Source organism: Mastigoproctus giganteus, chromosome 6 (assembly GCF_048544385.1).
Source record: "Mastigoproctus giganteus isolate SK-2022 chromosome 6, ASM4854438v1, whole genome shotgun sequence".
NCBI classification, from domain to species: Eukaryota; Metazoa; Arthropoda; class Arachnida; order Uropygi; family Thelyphonidae; genus Mastigoproctus; species Mastigoproctus giganteus.
In genome coordinates, this window is record NC_143580.1 from 60,364,243 (window position 1) to 60,382,233 (window position 17,991).

A 17,991-nucleotide genomic window follows, 5' to 3' on the forward strand; every position below is an offset into this window, starting at 1 on the left:
ATCTGCCACAGGGAGGTGCCCTCTCAGGCTTGCTGTTCTTGGCCATATTCTTCCCTTTTCTATCAAGTAATACCAACTTTAGCTTTTAAACTGATGTAATTTTTCTCGGTTTCTTGCCACCTCCCTTAAAATTAAAAGGTAAAAAGGTAAAGTGCAGCCATTATCAACCCACTGCAGGATGGAAGCCTCCTCAACAATTCATGTTGAGGGAAATGGACCATAATCTGCCACGCTGGTCCAGTGCAGGTTGGCAGATCGACCATATTCAGCAGTCAGGGGCTTGAACCCCGGTCTACTCAAAGAGCGTGTGCTACTGCACTCCCGCTCCTGATCACTCAGCTACATGCCATCAACCCCAGGAGCCTTACTACCCTGTAGGCTTGAAAGTTTTTTCATTAAATAAACATGTATAATTTCCCATCATTAATTACATTTTTTTTTCAACTTCACTTCGAGAATTTCTCATTGACATAATGGGTTTTTCTTCTGTAAGTATAGATGCAAAGTAACTGTTGAGTTCATCTGCAATGTCTAATATTATCCCACATCCATTATATAAGGGTCCGATATGGTTTGTCCTTCTCTTCTTTGCATTTATATATGTGAAGAATTCTTTATCCCCTCTTCTTTACTAGCAATTTCTCATAATCTGCCTTTTCCAGTCTAACCTGTTCAGTAGCATTATTACAGATCAATTTGTAGCTGTTATAGGCTTCAGTACTTTTTATTGCTCTAACTTTTTTAGCATTAGTAGAGACATATGATGCAAGAAAGCAAGCTTATACAGCATCAGCCAAAAAAAAAAACACTTCCATTTCATCCCTCCGTTCGTTCAAAATACCTGTCCAGCTGAGCCTTAAATTTATTTAGGCTATCAACTTCCACAACAAGGGATGGAAGTCTGTTCCACCAACCAACTACCTGGTGGCTAAAGGCAAATTTCCGCACATCTCTCTTTCCTCAATCTGAATTTATGCCCTCTCAGGTGATTATTCTGAGCAAGAGGAAGAATCCCATCGGCATTGAGCATGATCAAACCATTCAAGGCTTTATACACCTCTATCAGATCACCTCGCAGGTGTCTAGTCTCCAGACACTGTAATTTGCAAAACTTAAGCCTTTTTTCGTAAGAGCAACCCTTTGTTCCATTCACTAATCTTGTTGCCCTTCTCTATACTCGTTCCAGCAGCTCTACATCCTTCTTGAAATGAGGCCTCCAGACCTGTATACAGTACTCAAGGTGTGGCCTGACCATTGCCTTATACAAGAGAATATTCACCTCCTTATCCCTGCTAGAAAAATTCCTGTATATCTTTTAAAATTCACCATGAACTACTCTTGCAGCCCATCTGCACTGCTCAGAGAATTTCATATCTGCCTGCAAAATTACCCCCAGGTCCTTTTCATTCTCTGCCACTGTCAGTGTAGTACCACAGAGTTGATAAGTTGCTCTGGGATGGCTGTTTCCCATATGTAGTACTTTACATTTGTGAATGTTAAACTTCATTTGCCTCCTCTCAGCCATTTTCTGCTGAACTTTTCTGGATCCCGTTGCAACAGCATACTGTCATTAGTGTCCTTAACAACCCTGCCAGCCTTCATGTCGTCTGCAAACTTGGACATTAAGCTTGAGACACCATCATCAGTATCATTTATAAATACAGAAAACAACAATGGACCCAACACTGAACCCTGAGGGCCTCCACTAATAACATTAGTTCACGATGAGCAGTGTCCATTGATTACCACTCTCTGCGTTCTCCCCCTCAACCATCCCTTTATCCACAGCAGCAATTTGCCTCCAATGCCACACTGCTCCAATTTGTGCAGCAGTCTTCAATGTGCAACATTATTAAAAGCCTTTCTAAGATCGAAATATATAATATCAAAGTTATTCCCTGCATCCAGTTCTTTTGTGACTGCATCATAATACCCAATCAAATTGGCTAGCAAGACTTTTCCTCAACAAAACCATGCTGTGTCCGAGCTATAACTGAAGTCTTGTCTAGATTGTCCTGCAGTGCTTCTTTAATCAGTGCCTCCATTAATTTTCCTGGAACAGAAGTTAAACTCACAGGTCTATAATTACTTGTGCCAGCCTTTGATCTTCCTTTGTGAATTGGGGTCACATTTGCACATCTCCAGTCTATGGGTACCTCCCCTGAGTCCAAGGAAGCTCTCATAATTACGGCTAGGGGTTTGCTTACTTCCTTTAATATAACTGGATAGATCCCATCCACTCCAGGTGCCTTTCTTGTGTTTATCTTCAACAATTTCTCCTCCACTTTACTCTCAGTTATTACAAGATTATCTATCTTACTGCCAGAGTTGAATACACATCTGGCATTCCCCTCGCTGAATAACTCCTCATGTGTGAATCTTCTTCTTCTTTATCTTCGCCTTCTTCCCACGTTTATATGGGGTCAGCATTTTCATCCTTAATTCTTTTCCTCCATTCCTCCCTATCCTGGGCTTCCTCTCTCCTCCATCCTCTCTTTTAAATCCTCTGCCACCTTGTCCTTCCATCTCAGCTTAGGTCTCCCCCTCTTCCCTATCACCTCCAACTTTTCGCACCTCTACATTCCCCACTTCTTCGTTCCACATGTCCATGCCACCTCAACCTAGATTCCTGCATTTTTTTACTCAGAGGCCCACCTTAACTGTACCTCTGATGTAGTTGTTTCTTATCCTGTCCTTCCTCGTCACACTACACATCCATCTTAGCATCCTCATCTACGCCACTTCCATCCTTTTCTCCTAGGCCCTTGTAATCGCCCATGTCTCAACACCGTACATCAAACTGTGGTCTAACCACAGTTTTATACACTCTTCCCTTCATTGTACAATTTACTTTCTTATCACACAGCACCCCACTCATCTTTCTCCAGTACAACCATCCACATTGCACTCTATGCTGTATTTCTGCACTCAGTCCTCCATCCCTCTCAACGTTCGATCCCAGATACTTAAATTTCGAAACTGATGGTAGCTTTTCCTCCTGCAGTTTTATAGAGCTCTCGTCTTCTCCATTTAATACCATATATTCTGTCTTTGTTCTACTTATCCTCATGCCTCTCTCTCTTCCAACGCTTTCCTCCATTCCTCCAATTTCTTCTCTACTTTTCCTTGAGATGGTTCGTACAGTACGATATCATCCGCGAACAGCATACTCCATTGTGCTCTACTCTTCACTTCTCTCACCAACACATCCATTACCAGATCAAACAGATATGGGCTGAGATCTGATCCCTGGTGCAGTCCAACTTCTACAGAGAACCCCTCAGTCATACCTACACTACTCTTAACCTGAGCTACCGCTCCCTCATACATTTCCTTCACAAGCCTTATGTACTTTTCTGATGCACCCTTCCCCCTCATGCATCTCCATACCTCTTGTCCGGGCACTCTATCATATGCTTTTTCCAGGTCTATGAACACCATGTGCATCTCTACTTGCATCTCTCTGTATCTTTCCATCACCTGTCTTAAAGCAAAGACCGCATCTGTTGTTCCTCTTCCCGGCATGAAACCAAACTGTTCCTCTCCTATTTCCGTCTCTTGCCTTATCCTTCCTTCCACAATTCTTTCCCAGATCTTCATCAAGTGAGACATTAACTTTATTCTCCTGTGGTTCCCACATTCCTGCACATCCCACTTTCCTTTATAGATTGGCACAAGTATACTTTCCCTCCACTCATCGGGTATCCTCTCCTGTGAATGTCGATGCAAAATATTCATTTAGTTTGCTAGCTACCTAAGCAGGGTCATCAACAGTTAAACCATCGATATCAAGTGGACCAATCTGATTCATCCACTTCCTTCTAGAGTTAACATAAGTAAAGAACTCTTTGCTGTTTTTCTTTGCATCCTTTGCCAAAGATTTCTCATAATCTGCCTTCGCCTGCTTAACCTCCTTTGTAACATGGTTACAGACCAGCTTATATCTATCATAGGCTTCTGTGTCACATGTTAATTTATATGTATCCCATGCATTTTTCTTCTCTGCAATCTTTTCTTCTTTTCCATGCTGTCTTTTTCTGCTCAAGTAATCTGGCAACTTCATTATTCATCCAACTTGGAATCCTCGTGGAGTATTTTTTTTAATAGTATATAAGCATTTAAGGCTTCTGTGATTAATGTTTTAAATGTATACCATAATTCAAATGTATTTGCTCTCTGTGAGATATCTACCCAGTTAATAGAGGCCATGCAGCACCTTAAGGCACTGTAATTTCCTTTCCTGAAATTATAACCCATTCCTTTGCCTTTAGCTACTGCTACCCCTCTCTCTCTCTCTCTCTCTCTCTTCATCGTCCACCAAAGAAATCCATGATCACTTCCTACTACTGGTTCCTGTACTGTCAGCCCTATTATGTCATCTAGTTCGTGGGGGTGGTGATGATGATGAGATCTAGAATATTCTTTTCCCTAGTAATTTCCCTGACATGTTGATACAAATAGCAATCATTTAGTTGATTTAAAAATTTTGTACCCCATGTGGAGTTTCCTTCCCATTTGCTCCAATCAATTAGAGGCAAATTGAAATAACCCATAATAATACATTCACGATTACTTGTCCATTCCATTTGCATGTAGAGAATCTCATAATCTTCACAATCACCTGGCCTGTACATTACTCCCACTCTCATTATACCTTTGCTTCCAGCTATCTCACACCATTATGGCTTACAGAGAGAGAATTTGATTAGAATGGATTTTGACTTATAGGAAAGAGGATTGTAGATTCAGCAAATGTATTAGTAATGTCAGCTTTCTCGATACATTTTGTATAGCAGAACAACTTACTGATGGCTCCCTTGTTTTTATACTGAAACTTTTTAGTTAGCATTAGCAAAGGTACATGATGCAAGAAAGCAAGCTTATACAGCATCAGCCAAAAAAAAAAAAAAAAAACACCCCCTATTTCACCCATCCACTCGCTCCAAATGTTTGTCAAGTTCTGCCTTGAATCTATTTAAGCTATCAACTTCTACGACAGATGCAAGTTTGTTCCACCAATCAACCACCTGCTCACTAAAGGCAAACTTCTGCACATCTATCCTACAACCATCTTTCCTCAATTTGAATTTATGCCCTCTCAGCAAGAGGAAGAATCCCATCTGCATTGAGCATGCTCAAACCATTTAAGGTTTTATACACCTCAATCAGATCACTTCGCAGGTGCCTAGTCTCCAGACACTGTAATTTACAAAACTTAAGCCTTTCTTCATAAGAGCAACCCTTTATTCCATTCACTAATCTTGTTGCCCTTCTCTGTACTCGTTCCAACAGCTCTACATCCTTCTTAAAATCAGGCCTCCAGACCTGTATATAGTACTCAAGGTGTGGCCTGACCATTGCCTTATACATGGAGATAATCACCTACTTATCCCTACTAGACAAATTCCATTATATCATTGACAAGACACCATGAACTACTCTTGCAGACCATCTGCACTGCTAAGAAAACTTAATATCTGCCTGCACAATTACTCCTAGGTCCATTTCATTCTCTGCCACTGTCAGTGTGATACCAGAGTTGATATATTACTCTGGGATTACTGCTTCCCATATGTAGTACTTTACATTTCTCAATGTTAAACTTCATTTGCCACCTCTCAGCCCATTTCCTCAACTTTTCTAGATACTGTTGCAGCAGTGAACTGTCATTAGTGTCATTAACAGCCCTGCCAACCTTCGCATCGTCTGCAAACTTGGACATTAAGCCTGATATGCCATCATCAATATCATTTATAAATACAGAAAACAACAATGGACCCAACGCTAAACCCTAGGGGCCTCCACTAATAACATTAGTTCACAAACAGCAGTGTCCATTGATTATCAATCTCTGTCTTCTCCCACTCAACCATTCCTTAATCTATAGCAGCAATTTGCCTCCAATGCCACACTGCTCCAATTTGTGCAGCAGTCTTCCATGTGCAACAGTATCAGAGGCTTTTCTAAGATCCAAATATATATCAATGTTATTCTTTGCATCCAGTTCCTTTGTGACTACATCATAGAATCCAATCAAATTGGTCCGACAAGACTTCCCCTTAACAAACCCATGTTGTGTCCAAGCTATAACTGAAGTCTTGTCTAGATGATCCTGCAAGCTTCTTTAACCAGTGCCTCCATTAATTTCGCTGGAACAGAAGTTAAAGTAACAGGTCTGTAATTACCTGGTGTCTCCCTTTGGTACTCCTTTATGGATTGGGGTAACATTTGCACATCTCCAATCCATAGATACCGCCCTTGAGTTCAGGGATAGACTCAAGGAAGGTAATTATGGCTAAGGGTTTGCTTACTTCCTTTACTGGCTCCTTTAATATAACTGGATAGATTCCATCCACCACAGGTGCCTTCCCTGTGTTTATCTTCAATAATTTCTCCTCCACTTTACTCTCAGTTATTAGAAGATTATCTAGCTTACTGCCAGAGTTGAATACACCTGTGGAATTCCCCTCCCTGAATAACTCCTCATGTGTGAATGTCGATCCAAAATATTCATTTAGTTTGTTAGCTACCTGAGCAGGATCATCAATAGTTGAACTAATCTGATTCATCCCCTTCCTTCTAGAGTTTACATAAGTAAAGAACTCTTTACTGTTTTTGTTTGCATCCTTTGCCAAAGATTTCTCGTTATCTGCCTTCGCCTGCCTAACCTCCTTTGTAACTTGGTTACAGACCAGCTTATATCTATCATAGGCTACTGTGTCACATGTTAATTTATATATATCCCATGCATTTTTCTTCTCTGTCACATGTCTAATTAGTTCATCTGACATCCATTTAGGCCTAAATCTTGAACAATATTTCTTTGTTGGTATAAACAGCCTAGTAGCTTCCAAGATTAATTCTTTGAATGCTTCCCATTTTGAATTTGCTATTGGTAACATCATCAGTTCGTTCCACCGTACAGAATTTAAATACTGTCTCAGAACACCATAGTCGCCTTTACAAAAGCAAAAACCCTTACCTTTACTCTTGATGGTAGTTACCTCTTTGAGTAAATCCCACTTCAGCACACTGTGATCACTTCAACCTAGTGGTTCCTTTATCTGAAGATTCTTGATGCATGAAGAATCACTACTGATAATCAGATCAAGAATATTACTCCCTCTAGCTGCCTCCTGAACATGCTGCTGTAGAAAATAATCATCCAATAAATCCACAAATGCCTTGCTAGTGCACACACTAGTGACCAACCCACAAATTCAAGTCAATATCTGTGAAATTAAAATCCCCCATTATAAGACACTATAATTTATTGGCCCAATCTATTTTTCTGCACAATTTCTCATTATACTCATCAGATTCATTAGGCCTATAACATACACCTACTCTCATTTTTCCTTTCACAGTATTTATGTCACACCAAACAGACTCAACATTGCATTGTCCACCCACATCAATTGGATGCACTTCCTTAGATTTTATGTGTTTCTTAACTAAAAGCATAACCCCTCCACCCTTCCTGTCCTGTCTATCCTTTCTGTACACATTGTACTCCCCAAATTCCAGTTGTGCACTGTTTATGTCTGCGTGACACCATGTCTCTGATATTCCAACAATATCTGCCTTTGATGTCTTGACTAGCACTTCAAGCTCATCGAATTTACTAACTATACTCCTACCACTGGTGTACGTGCCAGTATACATGCACCTGTTTCTACTCTTTGTTACCCTAACACAGACCATGTATTTACTTGTCCACTATGACTCCCAGCAGTCCTGGAAATTCCTATTGCCTTGCTTTACAGGTTACTGCTCAATTGCATTTCAATAGAAGTAGTGCAAGAATCACTTTTACCTCTGCCAGCAGCTACTGTTAATCATTAGTCCATGTATCCCCCCAAGCTAGCAGTTTTCTGACCAACCTAACTCTGCCTCGATAGCGTCAGCAAATATTCTTGCACCCTTTCTATTTCAGTGTATGTCATCCCTGTAGAAGCAGTCTCTCCTGTTAACGAGCACAGACGAGGCTGAGAAAAATTCTACCCTTGAGCCTTGCATAATCTCTCCAGGGAAGAACTGATTGACAAGGCTCTCATCATATACTCCTTCCTATCATGTCTGGGCAGAATTGCAGACACTTTCAAATTCAACCCTAACTCATGGCTTTTTTTCAGCATTGTCTTGTGCTTGTTAAGTAATTCTGCCGGTCTCCTAATCTTAATATCATTAGTGCCAACATGTACAACAATATCACCCTTTATGCCCTTAAAAGATGATATCAGCCCTACAACATCATCAACCTTTGCCCCAGGCAGACATACCCTGGTCCTGTTCCATCTATCCTTTTTGCACAATATGTTCCCCGTTTCCCTGACAACAGAGTTACCTACAACAACTAGTTCCTTTGGGACCAGTGCATTCTGCCTTGGGGGTTGCCGCTGTGTTGCGTGAAGTTCAAGTGCAAGCTCTGGCATTGATGGGGACAGCTGAGAGCCTGATGGGCCCCTTCAATTTAAATCCTTCAAGGGCATCCACCCTGTCCTTCAAGCTCTCATATAAGTCCACAACAATGCCGAGTTGGCGCCTGATTTCCTCGCACTCCATACATCGTGCACACACAAAAACATTCCACTTGGCAATATCATGTCCTGTTCGCTCCACAAACATCAAACAAGCAGTGCATTTCAATAGACAGTGATTCAGAGAAAAACCGACCCACTCAGTTCTCCCCTGAGCCACAGCACTTCCACTAGTTTGAGCCTTTTGCTTTGCTGCTCTGGTCTGAGTCATGATTTCTGTTCAAGTTCAATAAAATTCCAATACAAAATATAACCCTAAACCTATATCCCAATACAGTTATAACACTATATATATGTATTTCGGTATTGAATATTATCTCCGAGTTAAGTTATATGACTTTCTTATCCCCTGTCAACTTATATGTATTAATTTATGATGTGACGTTTGTAATAATTAGGTCGCTATATTTATTTAGTTAAAAAAGTACAATTCAATTGACAATGAAATTTAATAAGATTAATAAATTTTAATGTTTAATTGATACTGCTATACTCGCTATCTAGTTTTCTGTTAAACCTTATGCTGGCACACATTGTATTGTATAACAATGGCAGCAGGTTACGAACGGTTAATCTAAGGACACGAAGTATTATTATTTACTTTCCAAATCGCGGTATCTAAATTCAAAATAAACGACGGAGCTCGGCTAGATCTATAAGCTACTTATAGAAAATAATTTAATCTAACAATTAAGTCAATAAAGCAGCTAAGTATAATTAAAAACTTTTCATTTCCGGGAGCTGCAAAATCTGTCCCACGTGGATTTGATACCCTTACCGATACTAAGTAATAACCTACAAAATCTCTATCTAAATTCAATTTAAACTAAAGTATTGTTACTAGGAATATAAAGCAACTCTAAAAACTAAATTAATATGCCAATTTAGGTCAATAAAAAAGCAAAAACTTCTCTATTTGCTGGAGCCGTAAAAACTTCGCCTGTTCACATGTACTCTCGCACCCACAAGATCATGTAGTTTTACATGTCAACAATGCCTTTAAAGACCTAATATTTACATTTGTTCTATCTATAATCCTCTCTTTCCTACAAGTCAAAATCCATTCTAATCAAATTCCCTCTGTAAGCCATAATAAATTTTTAGGCACACACCTGGATTCTAAACTCTTCTCGGTCCATTGCATACTCATTCATAATCTGAACGCTATTCAGAAATAATATACTATCTACAGGGTGTCTCAAAAATATTGGTACAAATGTTTAGGGGAGGTAGGTAACATCTAAAGGAATGTGAATCGCATAGGAACCCATAACCGGAAATGTCACGGGAAAGTAGCAGCAGAGGCATAAGAAGCAGAAATGACACAAGACAGTAATTAGTGGCAAACGTTTATTTGACATAATATTAACAATGGAGTACGAGATAGATGCATTTCATGATGTTACAACAGATGCTCAAAGGTTCCACCATGAGACGCGATGCATGCGTGACACCGACGCAGCATGGATTGGCAGACACGGTCAAACACACCTGGGGTTTCTTTGACAGTAGCAGCAGTGCAGACGAGTCTCGCCATGAGATCCATTTCCGTCTCCACAGGCGATTCATACATGATAGATTTGAGTACCCCCCCCACAGAAAGAAATCAAGGCTCGATAAATCAGGTGAGCGTGGGGCCAGGCAACAGGTCCACCACGGCCAATCCATCGACGCTCAAAACGCCTGTTCAAATGGTCACGAACACCCCTTCCATAATGGGCAGGCGCCCCGTCATGTTGAAACCAAATGTTGCGTCTCACATTTGCTGGAACATCGTCAAGTAACCCTAGTAGGACTTGTTTAAGAAAGATCCGATATTTAGCAGAGTTCATGCAGGAAGGTGTGGGCCGACCATACCTGTCCACACAGTTATTGCGAAGCGATGTTGTGCCGCACGGGGGCGCACACTGTGTGGGCCCTCTGCTAATCCATACACTAGGTGCATGTCTGCCAGCTCACAGTTCATATATCGATGCATGCTCTTCGTGCGGTGACTACTGCTTGAATGAGTAAACCAGAAATTTTCCCCCTTGCGAACTGATGAAAAGCGCCATGTACCGACTTATGGTGACGTTTCCGGTTATGGGTTCCTATGCGATTCACATTCCTTTAAATGTTACCTACCTACCCTAAACGTTTGTACCAATATTTTTGAGACACCCTATATATTATACCTTACTTCTTCTATACCTTGGAAATGTGCTCTTTCATCTCAAATCAAACCTTCAGCCTATATCAGCTGATTATTTTTCTCGTAAAGTAGAAATGCCAAGCTTTGACACTGTACTGTCATCCCAACTCAAACGTTACCAACAAATTATGTCTGTTACTGTATCCTAACAATACAGTACTATCTAATATCGTGTCACTGATTCCTGGCCGAAAAACTGACCTCTCAACACCTGGGACCTTCACCAATAGATAATTCCACTCAGGACTACTAAGTCCTTCCAGCTTAAACTCTCCACAATTAGCAGATACGATTCTTCATTTATGAACACCTCAGTCAAGTCAGACATTTATTTTTATCTTCAGCCTGATGTCTGGCATCATTACAAGCTGTACAGAAACAAGAATTTTAGATGCACTAATTTTAAATTTGCAGCTTTAGTAGATCTGTTGTTTTCAGTTTTTTTTTTAAATTTCTTTTCTTAGTGCCACATATGCCAGTTTTATAAGTTGTTGTTGCTGGTTTCTATACTTCAGAATAAGCCATACATACCCTAATGTCTTCGGTGGACCTGTTGTCTTCAGTTTCAACAAAATTTTCGGCTTAATTTTTTTATTATATTTCTTGTTTTAAAGCCTCATGTGTCTTTATACATTGTTACTGATTTTTATAATTCACACTCCCCAGTTTGCTTGAACTGGGGCATTGACCTTATCTTACGCAGCTGGCAATAAGTTGTTCTATATATAAATTAAATTTATAATTCCATTTATATATAAAATTAAGTTAAGTTGCAATTAAGAAAATTGCATTTTATAATACAAGTCAGAAGGTCGCTTTACTCCCTGCTGCCCTGTGTCACACGAAGCTCAATTATGTTTTTATATTTTAATTTTTTTTAGTGGGGGGAAACCCCCACATCTCATTCTTCAGCATTTTTGATTTGTTTTCCATTAATACAAAGAGATTTTTAGCTACCTTCGAGTAAAACATGGTGATGTTAAGTCAACACCAACCTTAGATAATATTTGACCTTGACTTTTGTTTATTGTCATACTAAAAGCCAATTTCACAGGAAACTGTATTCATTGAAAAATGAAATTATATTCCCCTTCATTTAAATACATATGAATCCATGGAATATATGCTTTTGATCCAGCTCTGTCACCTCTGACGTGTTCACAAACCAAACTACTCAAGATGTTTTCTTTTCTTCTTAGCCTTTCTGATACAATCTTTCTCTTTTCTATTATTGCCATTATTAACAACATTGCTAATAGCTGAAATCGTTGCCTTGAGACATGTAGAATTCTAAAAATTAAAAGCACTAAACTAAAAATTAAAAGCACTATAAATTTAAAGACTGTAAAAAATTAAGAGTTCGTAAAAGCATCTTTGAGACACACCTGTTAATCACTTTGTTGTAGTATGATGCAATAGCAGTTAGGCCCACCTTGCAGAAAGCAAAAAATGTACATGTGAAAATGCAAAATATTCTTTTATGTATAGATAATTTTACATACAGAATTACATAATAGAGCAGCGTTTTACAAACTGTGTTCCACAAAAATTCATAATTAATAATTAAAAATAATAATAATAAATTTTGTATATTTGTAGTGTACACCACTTTTGTATCATTATAATTTTTAACATTATTTTTTTTCGGTTATTAATATAGTGGCATAGACTAATAATCAAATAGACCATGAAACACTTTATTTTAGCTGGCTTTGCATAGAAAAGTATGTGTAGAGGTAATGACATCATGAAAAAGTAGCAATGTAGTGGTCTAATACACCATTTGTATGCGATTTAGAGAACACGGGTTGAAGGAGAGGTGGAAGCGAACTGATATCACAACTAAACTCTTTCTTGTATGAATTTTTTTTGATAATTATCAGTATTTCAAAATATTATTATTAAAATAAATGACCATGGATTTGTTGTTGAGAAAAGGAACTTTAAAACGAGTAGTAGTGCAACTATGGTCCATGAAAAGGAACACAATATTGTCCCACTTCAAACTGAGAATAAACAATCACAGCCTTTTGTTTACCAAAAACCCAAAGTAAAAACACAGGAACCAACTAATAAAAGACCAAAACGAAAGTATGATGACAGTTATTTGAATTTTGGCTTTACAAGTGTTGGAAATAAAGATGCTCCTGATGCACAGTGTGTCCTATGTAATAAAATATTAGCAAACAGTTCTTTGGCTTCTGCTAAACTTGTGTTTCGGAAGTATTTCGTAAATATATTGTGAGATAAAGTGTTCCATGACTAAAAAAGTTTGGGAAATGCTGTAATAGAGAACACATTATTTAATAAATGAAGGATAAAGACACAGTCAACTAAATTAAATATTTCACAAAATATCATCATGTTAAAGCAAGAACTAAGATACCTTAACTTGAGAAGTAGCATAGTGATAATGCATATACCCCACCAAATGCATTGCCGGGTAAGATTTAAAGTGTACTAACTTCTAACCTTTACCTGCATACATCCTCATCTTTAAATAAAATAAAATTTTTAAAAATATTTTATTACCAAATTAAAGATATGAGCAATTATTGTTAAATCAATAAAGGAAATTAAATTTATTTTAAAAATAAAATGAATAATACCTTTATGCATAGTGCTCGAATTTTAGTTTAGTTATAAACTACACCTTTCATTAGAATGCATTACTTCATAAAACCTCTTGATAGGCAATATTTTCTGTACAAATTTTCTTTAATGGAGGTCTGAGTCTGCCTTGTCTTTGTTATTTGTGATGCAAGTGGTTGCAGAATGATGCGAATGTTGGTAAAGGTCAAAAATAACATTCCAATTTAGTGTTAAGTGGTTAGCTTATTTAATCAGCAAATTCCTTTCCCAGTGACATTTTTTTTATTCCTATCTTTCATTTATATCACTTCAATTTTTCTGTCAAAATAATCAAGGAATAGCTATGGAGGGGAAAAACCCCACCTACATCAGGATTTGACCACTTATACACCAAAATAATAAAAACACACATGAAAATCTTTACCTATTACACTACTGGTTCAGCCGTTATCAGTGTTTATAATATCCTGATTTGCAATGTCAATTGCTTAATTTCTTATTTAAAAAAGTAACTCATTGAATTTCAGTTAATATCATAAATTTGAATCTTGGTTGAGACTTTCTGAATGATATATATTATTTACCTCTGCAGATGCAAAACTTGAAGCCAATAACATGAACCAGCATATATTAAAGAACAGTTTTGATAATGTATAATAGACTATATAACTGGATATATTTTTAAGAATAACTGTATTTCCTATTTATAAATTATATAAATAGCAATAGATATAAATTATAATCATTCCTATTGACTTAAAATTCTCGAAAGAATACTTTAAACGTATACATTTTCCAGTAATAAAATGATAAATGAAGTAGAGGTCACACATCTGCATGCTTTACATACAGATACAGTAAAAAAATTGTAAAACTAATAAAAATATATAAAATAATTTTTAACCGTTACTTACTTATGTCACTGTAGAACACAGCAGCAATAATTCTGATTATTCTTAGAGGGGGTATAATTCATTTCGTGGACTATTTCAGCAAATATTTCATCTACATTAGTTTTGTTTTTAGCAGAAGCCTCAACAAAAGGACAACCCCATGTGTGAGCTAAATCTAGTCCCTCAGCAGTTGTAACTTCCCTCTGATGATCTATATCAACCTTATTACCAACTAACAGAATTGGCACCCGTTCTGTGTTCTTGACTCTAACAATCTGTTCTTTCATGTTTCTGATATCCTCAAAAGTTTGATGACTGGTAATACTATACACTACTATAAATCCCTGACCATTTTTGATATAAAGGTCACGCATTGATGCAAATTGTTCTGTACCTGCTGTGTCCAAAATTTCCAGAACACAAGGTGCTGAATCAACTTCTATCTCCTTCCTGTAAAAATCTTCGATGGTAGGATCATATTTTTCAATAAATGTTCCTGATACAAACTGCACAGTCAGGGCACTCTTACCAACACCTCCACTTCCTAGAATCACAACTTTAAACTCCCTCATTGTGAATGCTTCAAGTTGATGAACCAACTATAAAGAAAAATATATAATTATAATTCATATTGTGAAAAATAAACATTTATTGAGGGTTTTGATTTTTTTTCTTAAATGAGAAATTTCATATGTGGTTAACTACCTATGCTTAGAATCAACATAACAGTCACTATTTTGTATACAAATAAATTTAATGCATTTATGTTTCAAGAATTAAATTATAAATTCTCATCATGAGAATGATTGCTATAAAGTTATTCTAACAATGAATTTGCAATTTAATTTTTAAAGCTTAAATAAATGAAATTTATTTTGTCTATTGTGCTAATTATGAGCACATTTGCTAGTTACTACTTCATAAATACATGAAGTCTTTCTTATATTCACAACAAGATTAGTTAGGGTTACAATTAGATTTTATTAGTATAAAAAAAAAAAAAAAAAAAAAAAGACTTGAGTTTTGTAAATTGGAGTAACTGGGAACTAGGCATCACTTCAATTATGGAAGCATAATTAAGACAGAATGGCAAATGAAGTAGCTAATGCTGTATAAGATTTCCTTGAATCATTTACCGATACTAATGCTAAAATTAATTTATATCAATTCTTTGTTATTTTTCTCCGGGATAGCTACATACAGTCATAATGAGTTTTTCAAAGTGTACGAGCAATGAAGCTCAGTTTTTCCTACTTTAAGTACTCTTGTTTAAATATAAGATTGATATCATACAATAAAGGTGTGATATCAATCTTATATTTAAACAAGGTCATAACAAGTTTACAAAATAGATTACAAGAATAGTACTGTATTTCAGTACTATCTTTGTAATACTTAACTGTGTTACTGCTTCCATGTACACAAGATTTTAATTTAACATTTTGATGCCCATAGAGGCACTAAATATGTTTGGCCTTAAAACGTAATAAATTAACATTTTTTTTAGAATCATACTGTGTATAATGATTTATCACCTGGTAAAAATGTAATATGCACACCTGTAGGAAGACAAAATTATGAAAGGGGCACATTCCAATTCCAACATGTGCTGCACAGCTGCTACTCTCAGCTTATCAATGAAAACTCAAATTTCCTATTAATTCTTCAAAATTCAGTATTACAAGCAGCTGTTGTGCATAAACCCAGGGCTGCATATATATGTACATATCCTCCCATAATTGAAATGAATTCTTTGTCAGATTTTTTTTTTCTTTTAATATTAATCTAAATGTAGCTACATACTTTTTAAGATCAAATTTCAAATCTGGAATCCTAATTAAAAATATAACTTTCATATGTTATCATACTATTCAAACCGTTTGTGCATGCGTGTGTGTTTCACAAACAACACACTGATGAAAATGAGTGGTCAGGCATGCAGGTGCACAAGTAAATGTGCTTTGAATTACCATGGTTCAAGTCCACATTGACTACAAAATATGGCGCTGTTTCTTGTATTCTCTCTGTTTTGTGAACTCCTCTGACTGTGTGATCATCCTGGAGTATAAACAGAATGTTTATTTATTTATTATACTTATTGTGTGTAAAAATAATTAATAGATATTGTAATATCTATTAATTATTTGTGATCTGCACTAATCACAGAGGGAGGATTAGCTCCAAATTACAAAGCTTACTCTTTTGAAAAGTTATGGTGGTTTTGAATTAGTTGATCTAAATGAAAGCTATTATTTCATTTTGATCAACTAATTCTGAATAAATACCAAGTTTTATTTTATTATTATTATTTTTTTTAACCTTAACACAAATTCCTCAAGTAAAATGATTCCAAATGAACAAGCCAACTCTCACCTTGGGCTTTATACACATGGTACATAACCCTGACAATTCCACAACAACAAAAAGAAAACACTGGAATATGCTGGTCTCCAAATGTAAATGTTTTTGACTGTTAACTGCATTAATAAACAAGGAATCACAAAAATGTTCATACTCACTACCAGGTCACATTTCACAACTAGTTTTCAAATATAATGAAGTTTCTATAACAGTAAGTAATGTTATTTGTACGAAAGACAAAAACAAAAAAAAAAAGTTTTATTAAAAGTGACTGGATAATAATTTAACGCAGTTAATAAAATCAAAATTAAATTTCAGAGTAGTTTTTTTTTTTTCTCCTTTTCTTCGTAATATAGAAAAAATTCAATGCGTTCGCTAACTTACGATAACCGCTAATATCCTAGTAAGAATATGAAAATTACTTAAGCACTAATTACAAATTGGAATACCAGAAACAAGTGTCTGAATGCGTCATGAATTGTATTTTATACAATTATTAAAATACAAAAAATGCAAAATTACAAGAAAGAATACTTGGATTATGTACAAATTAAATGGATCGGGACAAATAAGGAAGTCCAGAGTTGCTGGATAAATAAAATAACGTCCCCGTCCAAATTGAAATGAGATTCACAGAAGTTTTAACCAAAGGCTAAATAATTCAGGCACGAGATGCCATTAATTATGTGGGAATAAAGGAAAGTTATATTTCAACAGCGAAGTCAATCTCAGACATGTTGACAGGCAAACACTGATTTAGAAAAACACACATATAAATTAAGGCAATATATGGTCTTATATGAGATAAAAGCTTTGTAAACATACTAATTATATTGTTATGTTCACGTTAGTTAGAGCGAAATATAAAAAATAGCTATTTCCTGTCGAACTGCTGTGTAATTAACGATTCAAGTGGTTGCCACTCGGCCATCAAAACATACTTTATATTTGTATGAAGTGCGTAATGAAATAGAAATGCAAAATAAATAGAACAGAATAAATATAGACATAAAAGCCACACAATATGTATATGCTTACAAAGAAAAAAATAACGTCTTCCTCTTTCCTGCACGAAATGTCGATTTGCTATGCTCTTGGCTGATTCATGGCTCTCTACGTGAAAAGCAATGCTTTAGTCACTAATACCTCATGTCACTTCCGGCAGTCCTATGACCTAGCACCATAGCCCAGTAAACACTACACTAGTGACCCTATTCAACAATAGAGAGTAACCAATATTTACGCATTTATCATTGAAAAATCCAACACAAAACAATAGTAATTAAATTTATTTTCATCATATGTTTATTGGAATAATAATAATCCTTTTAATATGCTGATCATGAGTTCGTATCACATGTGTTGTAGGCTAATAAAAAGTACAGCGTTTTATTTGCACATAAAAACATTTTAT

The 17,991-nt window shown here is 36.4% G+C and overlaps 1 protein-coding gene across 1 annotated transcript in view; it reads right to left on the minus strand.

The window, feature by feature from the left end:
- LOC150084333 (ras-related protein Rap-2c-like) overlaps positions 1-17,753 on the minus strand; it is a 58,938-nt gene extending 41,185 nt beyond the window's left edge. Inside the window, exons 1-2 of the mRNA XM_090375178.1 lie at positions 17,616-17,753; positions 14,238-14,815 (exon numbers count right to left, since the gene is read on the minus strand). Of these exons, the coding sequence (XP_090231304.1) occupies positions 14,243-14,788 (546 nt within the window). The 5' untranslated portion in view covers positions 14,789-14,815; positions 17,616-17,753 and the 3' untranslated portion in view covers positions 14,238-14,242. The remainder of the gene's footprint in view (positions 1-14,237; positions 14,816-17,615) is intronic.
- Positions 17,754-17,991: the final 238 nt, after the last annotated feature.